This window comes from Podarcis melisellensis, assembly GCF_964234715.1.
Source record: "Podarcis melisellensis genome assembly, chromosome: 18".
Lineage (NCBI taxonomy): Eukaryota > Metazoa > Chordata > Lepidosauria > Squamata > Lacertidae > Podarcis > Podarcis melisellensis.
Genome location: NC_138536.1, coordinates 8,091,870 through 8,108,997, shown reverse-complemented (window position 1 = coordinate 8,108,997; position 17,128 = coordinate 8,091,870). Strand labels below are relative to the sequence as shown.

The following is a 17,128-nucleotide window of genomic DNA, read 5'->3' as shown; positions in this document are numbered from 1 at the left end:
ACAAGGTCTGAGGGACAGTGGACCAGCCCCCTGCTGTAAAAGTTTGCTGAGTCCTGATCTAATGGTTTGGAAATAGACAATTTTCATTTATGTGTGGGAGCCTTGGAACCAGACCCCCACCTAAGATGCGATCGTACTGTGCAGGACAGCTAAACAATAAACCAGCATTTTGAAAGAAATTCAGAAATACTCTTGCAAGAGCAAGAATTTTAATTGCTAAGGTACGGAAAGGAGAGTCTACTCCCTCAAAATTAGATTGGCAAAATAAAATGTTAGAATATGCAGAACTAGCAGTATTTAATAGCAAGATTCCGAGACCATACAAATCAAATATTTAATGGAGAGTGGAATATTTGCAGAGAATATTTAAAAGAACATCGTAACAACATAAATTCTTTGGCAAGTCTGGACTGATTTCTTCATGAAATAAAGAGATCGCCACAGAATTAACATAACAGAATAACTTAGGAGAGTGTAGCTGTAATGAAACTTAGAAAGCACAATGGGTGCAGGGATCGGAAGTCATGTTAGAATTAGTGACGGATGAACTCAATCTTTTCTTTTTTGTGTGTACGGAGTGTTAGTTTTGGATTGCCATTCGCTGATGGTTGCGTAGTGCCTTGTTTTGTGTTTGTTTTGTTTTAAAAACTAATAAAGCAGTAAAAGAAAGAAAGAAAGAAATTCAGAAATAAGAACGTAAATGCATAAGGCAGATTGAAAAACAGTATTAAAACCAAAAAGCCAACAAGAAACACTCATGTCCTGTTATCCAAATTCTCATTATATGAAAATTCACTTATCCAAACACAATGAGTTAGGACCCAAACCTCGCTTATCCATACTGCAGATTCAGATATCCCAACCTGTCTGTTGTACTGTAAACAAATAAGTGGTCTTCCTTGTCTTTTGCTGGTCAGCGGCAGTCATTTTGCCAGAAACTGGTGGGAGAGAGGGACAGGGAGAGATTGCATTTTCCCTTCATTGTTTGCCTTTTGCAAGGATTCAGGGGATTTCCCTGGCTTTCCCTGTTATTTTGGGATCACGTGTTTGTGCGTTAGAAAATTCCCCATGGGAATCGATGGAAATCGTCGGCTTGTTATGCGAACGTTCACCTAACAATTGGTTTGCGAAAGCGCAGAACCTGAACCGTCTGTAACCCGAGATATGACTGTACTGTAAAAGCACGAGCTTGTGGAAGAATGGCAGATGCAACTGATGGACTATATGGAACTAGCAGAAATGACCGGCAGAATCCGAGACCTGGGAGAGGAAGCAGTGGAAGAGGATTGGAAGAAATTTAAGGACTATTTACAAAAACATTGTAAATTGTATGAGTGCTAAGAAGGATGCGAGATTGAAAATATCACGGCACCATCAAGCTAGTTGAAAAGAATATGAGAATGAGTGAATTTTAAGAGAAAGATAAATTTTGAATAAATATCATGCTTAAATCAGGGATTTAAGACTTAGATAAAAGTATTCAAAGTTAGGGACACAATATTGGAAATTTATAGAATAAGAATTGAAACAAGGTGATAAATTGCTGGTTAAAATTATATAAATTTGGAACGCAGGAGCGAGAGATGTGAGGAAGTCCAAAAAGCGAAGAAAACAGTCCAAAAGATGTTAATTCTATTTTCTTTTTTCTTGTTCTGTTTTCTGTTTTTTCTGTTATCTTTTCTATTGTATTTATAAAATCTTTAATAATTTTTTTTTTAAAAAAAGTAAAAGCACGAGCTTGAATTGGTTCCCATTTCAACAGGAATGCCGTACGGAAGCAGGGAGAACTCCCTCCTCTACTCTGAGATTCCCAAAAAGGTACGGAAGGAAGCCTTGCTCCTGTTGTCGTGGAAACAGATGCTGGACCATTTCCAGGTGAGGCGTGTTGGAAGGTGGGCTGTGGCTTCACTGTGCTCGGTGGACTCGGGAACTGTTCGGGGGGGGGGGGGAACCAGAACAAAAAATAATAATTCTGATTCCACATCTAGAGTAAATCGGAGGCAGGGAATCTTTTTCCGCGATGGAGGCTCACTCCCTCTCCCACAGCAGAAGCTGGCACTGCCCAAGATTCTCGCTCCACCCACTCTATTGGGGCAGCTCCATCAGGCCTCAGCTCCTTTTCCATCAGGCTGCCTAAGTGAGAGAGATGGGAAGCAGAAGACTCGCTCCATCAGCTTTGTTGAAAGACCAGCTCCCCCCAGGCACCTCCTGTCCCTAAAACTATGCAAGCTGGTCATAAGAACAGCTGTTTTAAAAACCAGAGCCTGAGTTTGATTCCCTCCCCCCACCGTCCCTTTTTTCTTAAATAATAATAATAATAATAATAATAATAATAATAATAAATTTATTTATACCCCACCCATCTGGCTGAGTTTCCCCAGCCACTCTGGGCGGCTTCCAATCAAGTGTTAAAAACAATACAGCATTAAATATTAAAAACTTCCCTAAACAGGGCTCCCTTCAGATGTCTTATAAAGATAAGATAGCTGCTTATTTCCTTCACATCTGAAGGGAGGGCGTTCCACAGGGCGGGTGCCACTACCGAGAAGGCCCTCTGCCTGGTTCCCTGTAACCTCACTTCTTGCAATGCGGGAACTGCCAAAAGGCCCTCGGCGCTGGATCTCAGGGTCCGGGCTGAATGATGGGGGTGAAGATGCTCCTTCAGGTATACAGGACCAAGGCCGTTTAGGGCTTTCAAGGTCAGCACCAACACTTTGAATTGTTCTCAGAAACGTAGTGGAAGCCAATGCAGATCTCTCAGGACCGGTGTTATATGGTCCCCGTGGCCACTCCCAGTCAGGAGTCTAGCTGCCGCATTCTGGATTAATTCCAGTTTCCAGGTCACCTTCAAAGGTAGCCCCACGTAGAGCGCATTGCAGTATATACCGCCCTATACCTGGGGTATCAGGACGGTTCACAGAATAAAATCAAGATAGAAAAACACAAAACACATAATAAAAATGAAAACAACAACCCAGTAGCTCCCCTCCCCATCGCATTTTAAAAGGGCATAGGATGTAAATCAGATCAACCAAAGGCCTGGTTAAAAGGGAACGCTTTTGCCTGGTGCTTAAAGATTGTATAATGAAGGCGCCAGGAGAACTTCCCTGGGGAGAGCATTCCACAGAAGGGGAGCCATCGCAGAAAAGGCCCCGTTCTCGTGTTGCCACCCTTCGCACCTCTTGAGGAGGAGGCACACGAAGGAGGGCCTCAAAAGATGATCTCAGGGTCTGGGTAGCTTCATATGGAAAGAGGCGGTCCTTGAGGTACTGTGTTCCTCAGCTGTTTTAAGGCTTTGTAGGTCAAAACCAGCACTTCCTTATGCGTTGTGTATTTTTCGATTCTAAGCCTGCAGGCAGGGACTGTCTTGTTCCAACTGATTATACGGAAGCCGCTCTGAGAGGCTGGGGTTTTTTGGGGGGGTACAAATCCCCCTAAGTAAACAAATCAGATTTGCACAGTAGCTTGGTGGCAGAACTTTCTCGTGTTTTCTCCGCGTGTACCTTCATGACCTTTTTTGGGGGCCCCCTCCCCTGTTTTCCGCCAGGCCACCCCCCACCACGGGATGTATTCCAGGGAGGAAGAGCTGCTGAGGGAACGCAAGCGGCTAGGGGTCTTTGGGATCACTTCCTACGACTTCCACAGCGAGAGCGGCCTCTTCCTGTTCCAGGCCAGCAACAGCCTTTTCCACTGCCGGGACGGAGGCAAGAACGGCTTTATGGTGAGCATGCGTTAAAGGCAGCAGTCACAGCACGCTGCTCTGATCCACAGCGCTTGGTAATTGTTGGTAAAGTGCCCTTGGCTATGGAGGTTCTCTTTGCTCTCCTGTGCTTATCCACAGCGCTTAGTAATGGTCAGTATACAGTCGTACCTCCGCTTACGTGTCCCTCTTTCGGTTTCTCCTTTCTGAACCTTTCCGTTTTGTCTACCTTGAACCTCTGAACGTTCAGCTTCATGGGTTGTGCACGAATTCTAGTACTTTCAAACAAGGGAGGGAAACTTTTTCTCTCTCTGCGCCGTGGAGAGTTCACAGGTGTGTGCGCTGCTTGTCCGCAGGTGTCTCCGATGAAGCCGCTGGAAATCAAGACGCAGTGCTCAGGCCCCAGAATGGATCCCAAGATCTGCTCCGCCAATCCGTCTTTCTTCTCGTTCATCAACAACAACGACCTTTGGGTTGCCAGCATCGAGACGGGGGAGGAGCGGAGGCTGACGTATTGCCAGAAAGGTGAGCGCTGTCTATAACACTCCCGTCTTGTGTGGAGGGGAAATAAATATCCCTGCCTGGTGCCAGATCAGCCTCTAAATTACCGTATTTTTCGCTCTATAAGACACAACCCCCCTTAAAAAGTAGGGGGAAATGTGTGTGCGTCTTATGGGGCGAATGCAGGCTGCGCAGCTTTCGCGAAAGCAACGCGAAGCCTCCGGAGCACAGCAGGAACGCTCCTGCTGCTCTCAGGAGGCTTTGGGAGGCTATCCCTGAAGCCAGGAGAGCAGGAGGGATCGATCCCTCTTGCTCTCCTGGCTTCGCTTCGCTGGAGAGCCGCTGCGCAGCTTTCCCTCTCTGCACAGCGCCCATTCAGCGAAGCAGCAGGAGAAATTGAGCCCCTTCCGTTTCTCCTCCCGCTTTGCTGGAGAGGCGCTGAGCAGAGAGGGAGAGAACATTTTTTTTCTTGTTCTCCTCTAAAACTAGGTGCGCCTTATGGTCGGGTGCGTCTTACAGAGCGAAAAATACGGTAGTAAATTAACTTAGCTTGTAAGTTAAGGCGATTGTTCTTGGCATCTGTCTTGGGAGGCAATGCAGGAGTGCACCTTTGGAGATGAAGTCAAACTGTTGGAAGGCTGCAGCGCCTGCTTTGAAACCGATGCAGGAGAGACATGTTTTGTTGCAGTTGGGACAGATGAAGGTGTCCTGTTGGGCTGCTGCAGAAGCCCCATGGCGTTTCCTCTCTCTGTGCTCCTCCCAGCAACCCTTCCTCCTCTGATCACTGCTGTGGATGCGCGACCTGACTTTCTGTCTCCAGGCACTGTGGTCATTTGGATTGATGCTGCCAATCCTTCAAGTCTTGTTTGCAAATACCAGCATGGTTAATGGTCTTGTCCATAAATTTCCTAAATGGGAGGGTGTACATTGACCTTGGGGCCCAAGCCTAGTCTTTCTGTCCCTTGTATTCAAGTAATCCGATATGATAGCTGAAGAGAAAGGGAAGTCTTGTGTAACCGATTCCCATGTACAGTGGTACCTCGGGTTAAGTACTTAATTCGTTCTGGAGGTCCGTTCTTAACCTGAAACTGTTCTTAACCTGAAGCACCACTTTAGCTAATGGGGCCTCCCGCTGCCGGAGCACGATTTCTGTTCTCATCCTGAAGCAAAGTTCTTAACCCGAGGTACTATTTCTGGGTTAGCGGAGGCTGTAACCTGAAGTGTCTGTAACCTGAAGCGTATGTAACCCGAGGTACCACTGTATCCTGTAAATCAGAATTACAATCCTTAGAGCTTTTTGTAGGGTTATAAATATTTGTTCAGAACCCTGTAGGCTAGTCAGGTGAATAATTTGAAGACAAGGTGAGTTGACATTTAAGTTCGTGGCCACCCCAAAAGCAGAGACACATCTGTTCCTTCCCTTCTTACGATAATTCCTCGGGGGCAGTGAGATGATGCTGTTGGGGGGCACAACCATTTTCTAGATGGCATGCTAGGACTCCCTGTAAGACCATTGGACTAAGCCCTTACTCCTCTGCCAGGGCTGGGCAGGTGACATGAAACGAGGAATGTAAAAAGTCCTCCTGCAGCTCCCTGCAACCTCAGAAGCAGAGGGTGACTTGCTCTGGAGAGAAGGGAACACAGTCATCTTGACTCACACACCTCTTCACACGTGGGCCTTGTCTGCAGAAGGACATGGAAGAGAGGACCTGGCTCTGTCATTTTATTTATATCATAAAATGGCCTTGACCACGAGCAAGGCATAGGGACACAGGTGGCGCTGTGGGTTAAACCACAGAGCCTAGGACTTGCCGATCAGAAGGTCGGCGGTTCGAATCCCTGCAACGGGGTGAGCTCCCGTTGCTTGGTCCCTGCTCCTGCCAACCTAGCAGTTTGAAAGCACGTCAAAGTGCAAGTAGATAAATAGGTACCGCTCTGGCGGGAAGGTAAACGGCGTTTCTGTACGCTGCTCTGGTTCGCCAGAAGCGGCTTAGTCCTGCTGGCCACATGACCCGGAAGCTGTACGCTGGCTCCCTCGGCCAGTAAAGCGAGATGAGCGCCACAACCCCAGAGTTGGCCACGATTGGACCTAATGGTCAGGGTCCCTTTACCCTTTATGAGCAAGGCAGCTTCCCTTTTTCTTAGGGGCGTTGCAGCCCATCGGAGAAAACCACTCAGAGCTAGGTGATCATAGCCAGCTGTGCTAGGTTCAGTTCCCTGGCCCAAACTCTGTCTCCTTTCTCCCCACTGCAGGCTTATCCAGCGTGCTAGATGACCCCAAATCTGCAGGCGTAGCCACGTTCGTCATTCAGGAGGAGTTTGACCGTTTTACGGGGTACTGGTGGTGTCCCACATCTTGCCAAGAAGGTGAGTGCTCAGGGCACCTAGGCCACGCAACGATCCTACCAGCACTTAGATCAGCTTTCCCCCATCTTTTGTTCCCAAGGGTTGTTGGACTACAACTCAGATCAGTCCTTGACAGCATGGACAGCTATCAGGGAGCATGAGTTGCCTTTTCTCTCAAAGCCCCAAACACAGCAACCTTTTCTTATAGGGGAGCCACTCCATCCCCATTACGCAGGTGGCGCTGTGGTCTAAACTACGGAGCCTTTTGGGCTTGCCAGTCGGAAGGTCAGCGGTTCGAATCCCCGCGACGGAGTGAGCTCCCGTTGCTCTATCTCAGCTCCTGCCAATCTAGCAGTTTGAAAGCACGCCAGTGCAAGTAGATAAATAGGCACCACTGTGGCGGGAAGGTAAGCGGCATTTCCATGCGCTCAGGTTTCCATCACAGTGTCCCGTTGCACCAGAAGTGGTTTAGTCCTGCTGGCCACATGACCCGGAAAGCAGTCTGCGGACAAACGCCGGCTCCCTCGGCCTGAAAGCGAGATGAGCGCCGCAACCTCATAGTCACCTTTGATTGGACATAACCATCCAGGGGTCCTTTACATCATCATCATCATCATCACTATTATTATTATTCAAATTCATATACCACCCTTCATCTGAAAATCTCAAGACTGTTCACTATATAAAAATACAGCATAAAAGCACAAAATAAATAGTTAAAAGAAAAACAAAGCAAAATAATACACGCCCCCCAACAAATTTTAAAGGTCTTAAAATATTAATCTAGGGACACGGGTGGCGCTGTGGGTAAAACCTCAGCACCTAGGTCTTGCCGATCGCATGGTCAGCAGTTCGAATCCCCGCGGCGGGGTGAGCTCCCGTCGTTCGGTCCCAGCTCCTGCCCACCTAGCAGTTCGAAAGCACCCTTAAGTGCAAGTAGATAAATAGGTACCGCTTTATAGCGGGAAGGTAAACGGCGTTTCCGTGTGCTGTGCTGGCTCGCCAGAGCAGCTTCGTCACGCTGGCCACGTGACCCGGAAGTGTCTCCGGACAGCGCTGGCCCCCGGCCTCTTAAGCGAGATGGGCGCGCAACCCCAGAGTCGGACACGACTGGCCCGTACGGGCAGGGGTACCTTTACCTTTACCTTAAAATATTAATCGGCCAAAGGCCTGGTGGAAGAGGAACTTTTTCGCTTAAAGATGTACAATGAAGGCACCCAGACAAACCTTTGGGAGAGCTTTCCACAAACAGGGAGCCACCACAGAGAAGGCTGGTTCTTGTGTTTCCGCTCTCTGGACCTCTCGTGGAGGAGGCACACAAAGAAGGGCCTGGCTGTTTGACGGCTTCCTGTGTTTGTGTTCAGTCCAGCCTTTTGCTCAGAGCAACGAGGGCTGCAGTCTCAACTTCATTTTTAAAGAGAGGATTTTGGGCACAGAGTCTGGGTTGGTTTATATGGGGAAGGGCAGCCCTTGAGGTATGGCCCATTTTTCTGAACCTTTTCCAGCTCTACAGTATCCCTTTGGAGGTCAGCGAGTTCCATAGGCTAATTGTGTACTGCGTGAATAAGTACTTTTACCTGTCATCGGTTTCCACATTGAGCTTACATGTGGCATAGAAGCCACTACCAGAAATATAGCAGAATAGAGCACACGTTTAGCACTTATTTTTGTGATATTTTGCAAATGAAAATCCCACGCCCACCCCTGGAAGCAAACAACATGGAAATGACCGCTAAGCTTGCACCATATTCTGCTGCATTTCTGGAAGTGGCCTTTGTGTCGTGTGAAAGCTCAAAACACAGTGCAGAAATTAGCAGTTAGGGAAAATGGGATAAACTGCTCTGCAAATGCAGCCTTGGACCACAAGCTTCTAGACATGTGAGCAGGAGTGTTTTCCTTGGAGAAATACAACAGCAGTTTCCTGCCGCGCATTGCTGAATGCAGAAGAAGTCTGTGTTGCACAGTCCTCTTGTTGAATGGCCCACGCTCCGAGGTCAGTGTGTGCAGGAAGAGAGTGCTGGGAGGAGCTGCCTCAGAATTCACCTCCCCATCTCGCCTCCTCAACCTAGGTCCCGAGGGCTGGAACACATTACGAATCCTCTATGAGGAGGTGGACGAGTCGGAGGTGGAGATCATCCATGTTCCTTCTCCCGCCCTGGAAGAAAGGAAGACGGACTCGTACCGCTACCCCAGGACAGGTCAGTGGGGGAGCTGTGGGGTGAGGATGAAGGGGGCTTGGAAGACCCCACCTGGCAGACGACATCGCCTTCTGCCTCTGATCCTTTTAACCAGAGGTGGCCGGAGGTGAACCCGGAACTCACAGAATTCCTTAGGCGGCACCTCCACTTTCTTGTATTTCTCCTTGGATTCTGAATTTTCTTCTAGGAAAGCCAGATCATTTAAATTTTTGCCGCCCAGTGGCTGCCACGGTTGTTACTCACAAGAAAAAGAAATGCAAGGCAGTCCAATAGCAGGTTTTAGTGTTGTAATCTTAGGGTAATAATGGTAGAGATGGCAATCGTCCTGTGCTATTGACCAGCCAAAAACTGGGCTTGCCCTCTTCAACCTGTGGGTGCTCCTGCAGCCCTCGCTGTCCGAACATCCTCCGGTATGCGCAGCTCTGGAAAAGGCATTTTCCTTCTTCTCCAGTGCGCTCAGCAACATATGCCAGATGGTATATGCACACTACACTTCTGGCATTACACAGGAAGAAGCGTGAGATATCGTAGAGCTAATCTACGTACCGTATTTTTTGCTCTATGAGACGCACCAGACCACAAGACGCACCTAGTTTTTGGAGGAGGAAAACAAGGGAAAAAATATTCTGAATCTCAGAAGCCAGAACAGCAAGAGGGATCGCTGTGCAGTGAAAGCAGCAATCCCTCTTGCTGTTCTGGCTTCCGGGATAGCTGCGCAGCCTGCATTCGCTCCATAAGACGCACACACATTTCCCCTTACTTTTTAGGAGGGAAAAATTGAGTCTTATAGACCAAAAAATACGGTATTTATTTACACACTTTGTACAGGCAAAGCATTATGGCGTCTCTCACCAGCTACGAGAGAAAACAGAATGAACTAAATGCCAAAAGTACAGTCCAACAGTACAGACAGTGGAAGAGAGATAAGGCTGTATTCTGTTCCCAGACAGGAATGTGATTGACACCAATCTCATCTGCAGCATCAGATGCGTGAAATACTAACACAACCTACATGAAGAGAAATCTCGGGAGGGCAGTGAGTGTTAAAAGCGTTCATCTTAGCTGCCTCCTCATGTCCTTCTTCCCCTCCATTCCAGGCAGCAAGAACCCCAAAATCTCGCTGAAGCTTGCTGAAGTTCAAGTGGATAGCCAAGGGAAGGTAAGGGAGCTGGGTTGCAGTTTGCTAATTGTCTTTGACTTCTTTCCTCTCTCGGGCTTTCCTTCGCAAAGCAAACTCAAAAGCAGCTCAAGGTATTAATAGCACGGCACCCCAAAACGAATTAAATCCGTAATGCCTTTAACTTTAACTTTAACAGTAGCAAATCGGCAGCTGGTGCGAATCTCTGAGCACAGCCGTTTTGTGCCAGCAAGACTCGTGTCGGCAACCAGTCACCGTCTCTTAGCCTAACCTACCTCCCAAGGTTGTTGTGAAGATGAAATGAGGAAGGATGAGAACCTTGTGACCACCTTGGGCTCCCCTAGAAGAAAAAGGCAGCACTCATAAATGTAATAAATAAATGTAGGCAGCTTCCTGTTTCCTCAGGTTCAGTATATATGTGCATTGCATCAAACCCAGAAGTGACCTGGAAGCATGGCAAAGATGTCACTAAAAGGGTGCTTGCATGCTTTTCCAGCGGCTTTCGATTATGCACGATTTCACAGACAAATGCGGTGCCTCAAAACGCAACCCCTGCGTAAACATGGAGCTGCCTGTAAAATAAATCAACTTTCGTATAAACAGTGCAATCTATAAGGCACCAAAGCTCATAACGTAGAATTCCGCTCGCTCAGCATTCACACCTCTGCTTCAGTCCACTGACACCTGCATGCATTCAGCCACACTTGGAACTTCCCAACAGGTCAAGGTAAAGGGACCCCTGACCATTAGGTCCAGTCGTGACCGACTCTGGGGTTCCGGTTCCAGAAATCCCCTGGGCGCGTAGATACGAAGGCCGCTTTACAGCACTGGCATCATAGAGATGGAAGGGACCACCAGGGGTCATCTTGCCTTAAGTCCCTGCCACGCAGGAACCTTTTGCCCCATGTGGGGGTGGGAAACCCTGCGACGTTCGAATCCCTGCGACGGGGTGAGCTCCCGTTGCTCGGTCCTTGCTCCTGCCCGCCTAGCAGTTCGAAAGCAAGTCAAAGTGCAAGTAGATAAATAGGTACCACTCCGGCGGGAAGGTAAACGGCGTTTCCGCGCGCTGCTCTGGTTCTCCAGAAGTGGCTTAATCATGCTGGCCACATGACCCAGAAGCTGTATGCTGGCTCCCTCGGCCAATAAAGCGAGATGACCCCAGAGTCGGCCACGACTGGACCTAATGGTCAGGCGTCCCTTTACCCTTTACCTTTTTAAAAAGTAAAAGTAAAACGAGTGGCAACTTCTCCCCTCTCCTCTTTCCTCTTTGCAGATAGTATCTTCCCAGGACAAGGAGCTGGTGCACCCCTTCTCAACGATGTTCCCACGGGTGGAGTACATCGCACGGGCCGGGTGGACTCAGGATGGTAAATAGTAAGTTCAGTGGGGAAAGCAGGGAGCTCCTTACCCCTGGCCAGACCCTTTGTCCATCTCGCCCAGTGTTGTGTGCCCTTACGGCCAGTGTCTCTAAGGTCTCAGCAGCGGGAGAAAGAGGTTTTCCTCACCGCTAGGCTTCTCTGTTCTTTTTTAACTGGGGGTTGACCCTGGGGGCTTTCTGCATGGATGTCTTGCAGCTTCCCGCTGTGGTTCCTCTCCTTGTGTGTCTTGTGTCCAGCCTCCTGCCTGAGACGTTCTCGCAGATTTAGGGCTCATCCGCACTTCCATTCAATCGGAACAAAACTGAATCACGAGGAGGGGTTCTTGGTTTGCTGCTGTTCTTTATTTTTTGCTATGTTGTTTTGTGGTTTTATATGGTGGTTTTATGTTGGGAACCGGCCTGAGATCTGCGAATGAAGGGCAGTGTACAAATTTAATACATTGTTGATGTTGTTGTTGTTACTTCAATTTATATACAGCCCTTTTTTGAAAGATCTCAGGGCAGTGTGCAACATTAGAAACGTCACAAAACACCAGTGATAAAAACATAATGAAGACATGGTCCATGGGTAGGCAAACTGAGGCCCGGGGGCCATATCTGGCCCAATTGCCTTCTAAATCTGGCCCGCGGACGGTCCGGGAATCAGCGTGTTTTTACATGAGTAGAATGTGTCCTTTTATTTAAAATGCATGTTATTTGCGGAGCATAGGAATTCAGGTTTTTGTTTTGTTTTGTTTTCCCCCAAAATATGGTCCGGCTCCCCAACAAGGTCTGGGGGACAGTGGACCGGCCCCCTGCTGAAAAAGGTTTGCTGACCCCTGATATAGTCAGAAGCATGTCATGGAATTCTTCTCAGTATTGATCCAGAGCATATAGAATCATAGAATCATAGAGTTGGAAGAGAGAGACCACAAGGGCCATCGAGTCCAACCCCCTGCCAAGCAGGAAACACCATCAGAGCACTCCTGACATATGGTTGTCAAGCCTCTGCTTAAAGACCTCCAAAGAAGGAGACTCCGCCACACTCCTTGGCAGCAAATTCCACTGTTGAACAGCTCTTACTGTCAGGAAGTTCTTCCTAATGTTTAGGTGGAATCTTCTTTCTTGTAGTTTGGATCCATTGCTCCGTGTCCGCTTCTCTGGAGCAGCAGAAAACCACCTTTCTCCCTCCTCTATGTGACATCCTTTTCTATATTTGAACATGGCTATCATATCACCCCTTAACCTCCTCTTCTCCAGGCTAAACATGCCCAGCTCCCTTAGTTAGCAGAGTAAACAACCTATAAACACATTGCAGGATTCCCAAACAAAATAGACCAGAGGCAATTAACATTTCATCCAGCAGAGCTTTACTGCTACTGAAGGCAATGAGCATAATGGTCACAAATCCTATACATCCAGGACTGGCACTGCCAATCAAATCCACCCCGAAGGAGAGGCTACCACCTTGTGAGGCTGTCCGTTTTTTGGGTCTCCCAGTTACGAAATATTGATTCTCCCACTCTCTTCCTCTCTGTGTCTCTCTGCTCAGTGCATGGGCCATGTTCCTCGACCGGCCTCAACACCAGCTCCAGCTCGTCCTGTTCCCCCCTGCCCTTTTTATCCCGGTTCCAGAGAGCGAGGAGCAGCGCCAGGAGTTTGCCAAAGCTGTGCCGGGGAACGTCCACCCCTTCATTATTTACGAAGAAGTCACCGATGTCTGGATAAACGTAAGGGGGCGGCGTGGGCTGGAATGACTGGAGTTGGGTAGGAAGGGCCTAGCCCCCCTACCTCTTCCCCCTGCCTTTCGCTGCTGTTTTAGGAAAGTAAAGATTCCTCCCCTACACTTTTATTGAACACACACACACACACGCCCTGCCAACGCGGATCCCTGCACAGAGAGGCGAATCACTAGGCTTTGCATGCAGAAGGTCCTACATTCAGTGCCCAACATCTCCAGGTATGGTGCAGACAAGGCTCCCGTCTGAAGCTGCCAATCAGTGTGGGCAGTCCTGCGAGAGATGGGTTTATGCGCTCCTAACTGGGGTAGCAGCGGTGAAGCAGAGGGGTTTATTCTCCCATGGACCTTTTTAAGGTAAAGGGTAAAGGTAAAGGTACCCCTGCCCGTACGGGCCAGTCTTGCCAGACTCTGGGGTTGTGCGCCCATCTCACTCAAGAGGCCAGGGGCCAGCGCTGTCCGAAGACACTTCCGGGTCACGTGGCCAGCGTGACATCGCTGCTCTGGCGAGCCAGAGCCGCACACGGAAACGCCGTTTACCTTCCCGCTGGTAAGCGGTCCCTATTTATCTACTTGCACCCGGAGGTGCTTTCGAACTGCTAGGTTGGCAGGCGCTGGGACCGAGCAACGGGAGCGCACCCCGCCACGGGGATTCGAACCGCCGACCTTTCGATCAGCAAGCCCTAGGTGCTGAGGCTTTTACCCACAGCGCCACCCGCGTCCCCTCATTTTGCATCCCCCCAAATCAGGTTGTTGGTAAGGTTGCACCAGAGTGCCTTTCCAATCTGGCTGCTCTGTCCTGAATCAGAAAAGGTCTGGAAGATGCTCTGGCACTCGTCAGCAGGGTCACGCCAGAGCGCTGGGTGGGAAGACGCTCTGGCAAAAACCTCCTGACAAGTGCCAGAATGAGAGCCTTTCATTTGGAGGAAAAACTGGGACAGGGACGCGGGTGGCGCTGTGGGTTAAACCACAGAGCCTAGGACTTGCCGATCAGAAGGTCAGCGGTTCGAATCCCCGCGACAGGGTGAGCTCCCGTTGCTCGGTCCCTGCTCCTGCCAACCTAGCAGTTCGAAACCCACAGACACGCCACAGGCCATGTGAATGAAGTTTGTGGAGCTTTGGTCTGGCAGCCCCTGGCCTGGAGGCTAGTTTGCCCTGTGAATGTCTGGAATCCATAGGCAGTGGCCACTCAGCAGGAGGCTAGTTTGGCCTGTGTGGAGAGTTTATACCAGATGATGGTTTGTGTTAATGGCTCTGTTCTCTTAGCTGGGAGCCCAAGTCACCCCCTGTGTTTTTGAAGCGCTTCAATAATCATCCATTCCTAATTTTATTTGCACACTTGTTTTTCCGCCCAAAAAAGAGAGAATCCTGTTCAAAGCAGTCTGTAGCAGACAAAACAGGAATGCATCTCAAAATCAGCTATCACAGGAACACTTCCATCATAAAGCAACAGGAAAAAAATTAAATAACGTACAACACCCCCCAAACTTTTCAGTACAGTGGTACCTCAGTTTACGAAATTAATCCGTTCCAGATGTCCGTTCTTAAACCAAAACTGTTCTTAAACCAAAGCGCGCTTTCCCTAATGAGGCCTCCTGCTGTCAGTGCCCTTCCACCATTCAGATTCCGTTCTTTAGACTGAGGTAAAGCTCTCAAACAGGGACACTATTTGCGGTATTGCGGAGTTCGTAAAATGAATCATTCTTAAACCGGACAGTTCTTAAACTGAAGTAAAGGTAAAGGGACCCCTGACCATTAGGTCCAGTCGCAGACGACTCTGGGGTTGCGGTGCTCATCTCGCTTTATTGGCTGAGGGAGCCGGCGTACAGCTTCCGGGTCATGTGGCCAGCAGGACTAAGCCGCTTCTGGTGAACCAGAGCAGCGCACGGAAATACCATTTACCTTCCTGCCGGAGTGGTACCTATTCATCTACTTGCACTTGACGTGCTTTTGACTGCTAGGTTGGCAGGAGCAGGGACCAAGCAATGGGAGCTCACCCCATCGCAGGGATTCGAACCGCCAACCTTCTGATTGGCAAGCCCTAGGCTCTGTGGTTTAGACCACAGCGCCACCTGTGTCCCAAATTTACACTGTACTGTAAATTTAGCATTCAACCATGTTACACCTCCGGGCAGTAGCCAAAATAACAAGGGAGCTTAGCACTTCCACCTTCTTCCGGGAAAGATGCCTGCCATGGTGTTGCTCGCAGTCCTTCTCTTGCCAAAACTTGCAAGGCTCTCAAACGTGGAGGGTGGGGCAGCGGGAAATGCCTCTCCTGTGATCTTGCTAGCATACCTCCCCTCTCTTCCGGGCAGGTCCACGACATCTTTTACCCTTTTGTCCAGCCAGAGGGGGAAGAGGAGGAGCTTTGCTTCATCCGAGCCAACGAGTGCAAGACGGGCTTCTGCCATCTGTACAAAGTCACGGTCGTCCTCCGGCGGGGCAGCTTTGACTGGACGCAGCCGTACGTCCCTAGCCAAGGTGCGATCCCAAGAGCTGACTGCCTGCCTGCAGTGCTGGTCTTCCGGAAAAACGTTCTCCCATGGTTCACCTTGACTGCTTTCCCAGTAGCCAAGAGCAGTTGAAGGGGCAAATCTGGTTAATAATAATAATAATTTATATACGGTATTTTTTCGCTCTATAAGACGCACCAGACCACAAGACACACCTAGCTTTTGGAGGAGGAAAACAAGAAAAAAAATATTCTGAATCTCAGAAGGCAGAACAGCAAGAGGGATCGCTGCGCAGTGAAAGCAGCAATCCCTCTTGCTGTTCTGGCTTCTGGGATAGCTGCGTAGCCTGCATTCGCTCCATAAGACGCACACACATTTCCCCTTGCTTTTTAGGAGGGAAAAAGTGAGTCTTATAGAGCAAAAAATACGGTATATGCTGCACATCTGGCTGGGTTTCCCAAGCCACTTTGGGCGGCTCCCAACAGAATATTAAAAAGATAGAACATCAAACATTTAAAAATTCCCTAAACAGGGCTGCATTCAGATGTCTTCTAAAAGTCAGATAGTTGTTTATTTCCTTGACATCTGATGGGAGGGCATTCCACAGGGCGGGCGGGCGCCACCACCGAGAAGGCCCTCTCCCTGGTTCCCTGTAACCTTGCTTCTCCCAGTGAGGGAACCGCCAGAAGGCCCTCGGCGCTGGACCTCCGTGTCCGGGCTGGACGATGGGGGTGAAGATGATCCTTCAGGTCTACTGGGCCGAGGCTGTTTAGGGCTTTAAAGGTCAGCACCAACACTTTGAATTGTGCTCGGAAAAGTACTGGTAGAGAAAGTGAGAGTGAAAAATGCATTTGTAGTTCTGTCTTTTGAATTTTAACACGGACGTGTCCATTGAGTAATGGCACAAAGATTGCCATCCTAGGGGTTCAAATGTTCCCCCAAACACACCCACACGCACCAGTTAAAAAGCCTTTTTTGGGCTTCACCCACTTTTTCAGCCATTGCTCATAGGGCTTTGCTCCCAACCAATCCCAGTTGGTCTCTGGCCTTTTGTTTAATTTGCCAGATCTCTGGTCTCTAATCTAGTATTGATTTGTATATGTCAAAAAAATTAATGTGCGGTTTGATAGTTCAAAGGAACCCCAGAAGAGGTTTACAAACAGAATAGAAGAAGAATAAATCAAAACAGTTAAAAGCAACTTTTTGACACGTTCAGAAAATAATTGAAACCAGAAGTAATCTAAAAACCCGATTAAAACGTATTGACATGCCTGGCTAGGCTGAACAAACAAGTTTTTAGCAGGGGCTGATAAGAATCTTAGAATTGTAGAAGGGAAGGGCCCCCAAGGGTCATTCAGTCCAGCTTCTTGCAACACAGGAATCTCGACTAAAGCATCCATGACAGATGGCCATCCAACTTTAGCTTAGAAACCTCCAAGGAAGGAGAGCCTGCAACCTGCCAGGGGCGTACATTCCACTGTCAAACAGCTCTTACTGTCAGAAAGTGCTTCCTGATGTCCAGAAGGGTGTAGCAAAGGTCTCTGCTTGGTGTCAAGAGGCATTGAGTTCCAAAGTGCGTATGCTGCCACACTAAAAGATTGGTTTTGTGCAAGTATTACGTGGCACCTGTAACTGTGCCAGTTCTGCAAATTGAAGCGGGCGACTGGCTGTGTACGGGGTAAGGCAAACTTGTCCCG

The 17,128-nt window shown here is 48.8% G+C and overlaps 1 protein-coding gene across 4 annotated transcripts in view; it reads left to right on the top strand.

The window, feature by feature from the left end:
• Positions 1-17,128, top strand: part of DPP9 (dipeptidyl peptidase 9) — a gene marked incomplete at its 3' end in the record, with an annotated part of 53,332 nt that overhangs the window by 14,660 nt on the left and 21,544 nt on the right. For all 4 annotated transcript variants that reach the window (XM_081895453.1, XM_081895451.1, XM_081895452.1 and 1 more), the window contains 9 exons: positions 1,763-1,875; positions 3,548-3,721; positions 4,057-4,225; positions 6,455-6,568; positions 8,617-8,745; positions 9,843-9,904; positions 11,157-11,257; positions 12,793-12,970; positions 15,294-15,459. In XM_081895453.1, the coding sequence (XP_081751579.1) occupies positions 1,763-1,875; positions 3,548-3,721; positions 4,057-4,225; positions 6,455-6,568; positions 8,617-8,745; positions 9,843-9,904; positions 11,157-11,257; positions 12,793-12,970; positions 15,294-15,459 (1,206 nt within the window). The remainder of the gene's footprint in view (positions 1-1,762; positions 1,876-3,547; positions 3,722-4,056; positions 4,226-6,454; positions 6,569-8,616; positions 8,746-9,842; positions 9,905-11,156; positions 11,258-12,792; positions 12,971-15,293; positions 15,460-17,128) is intronic.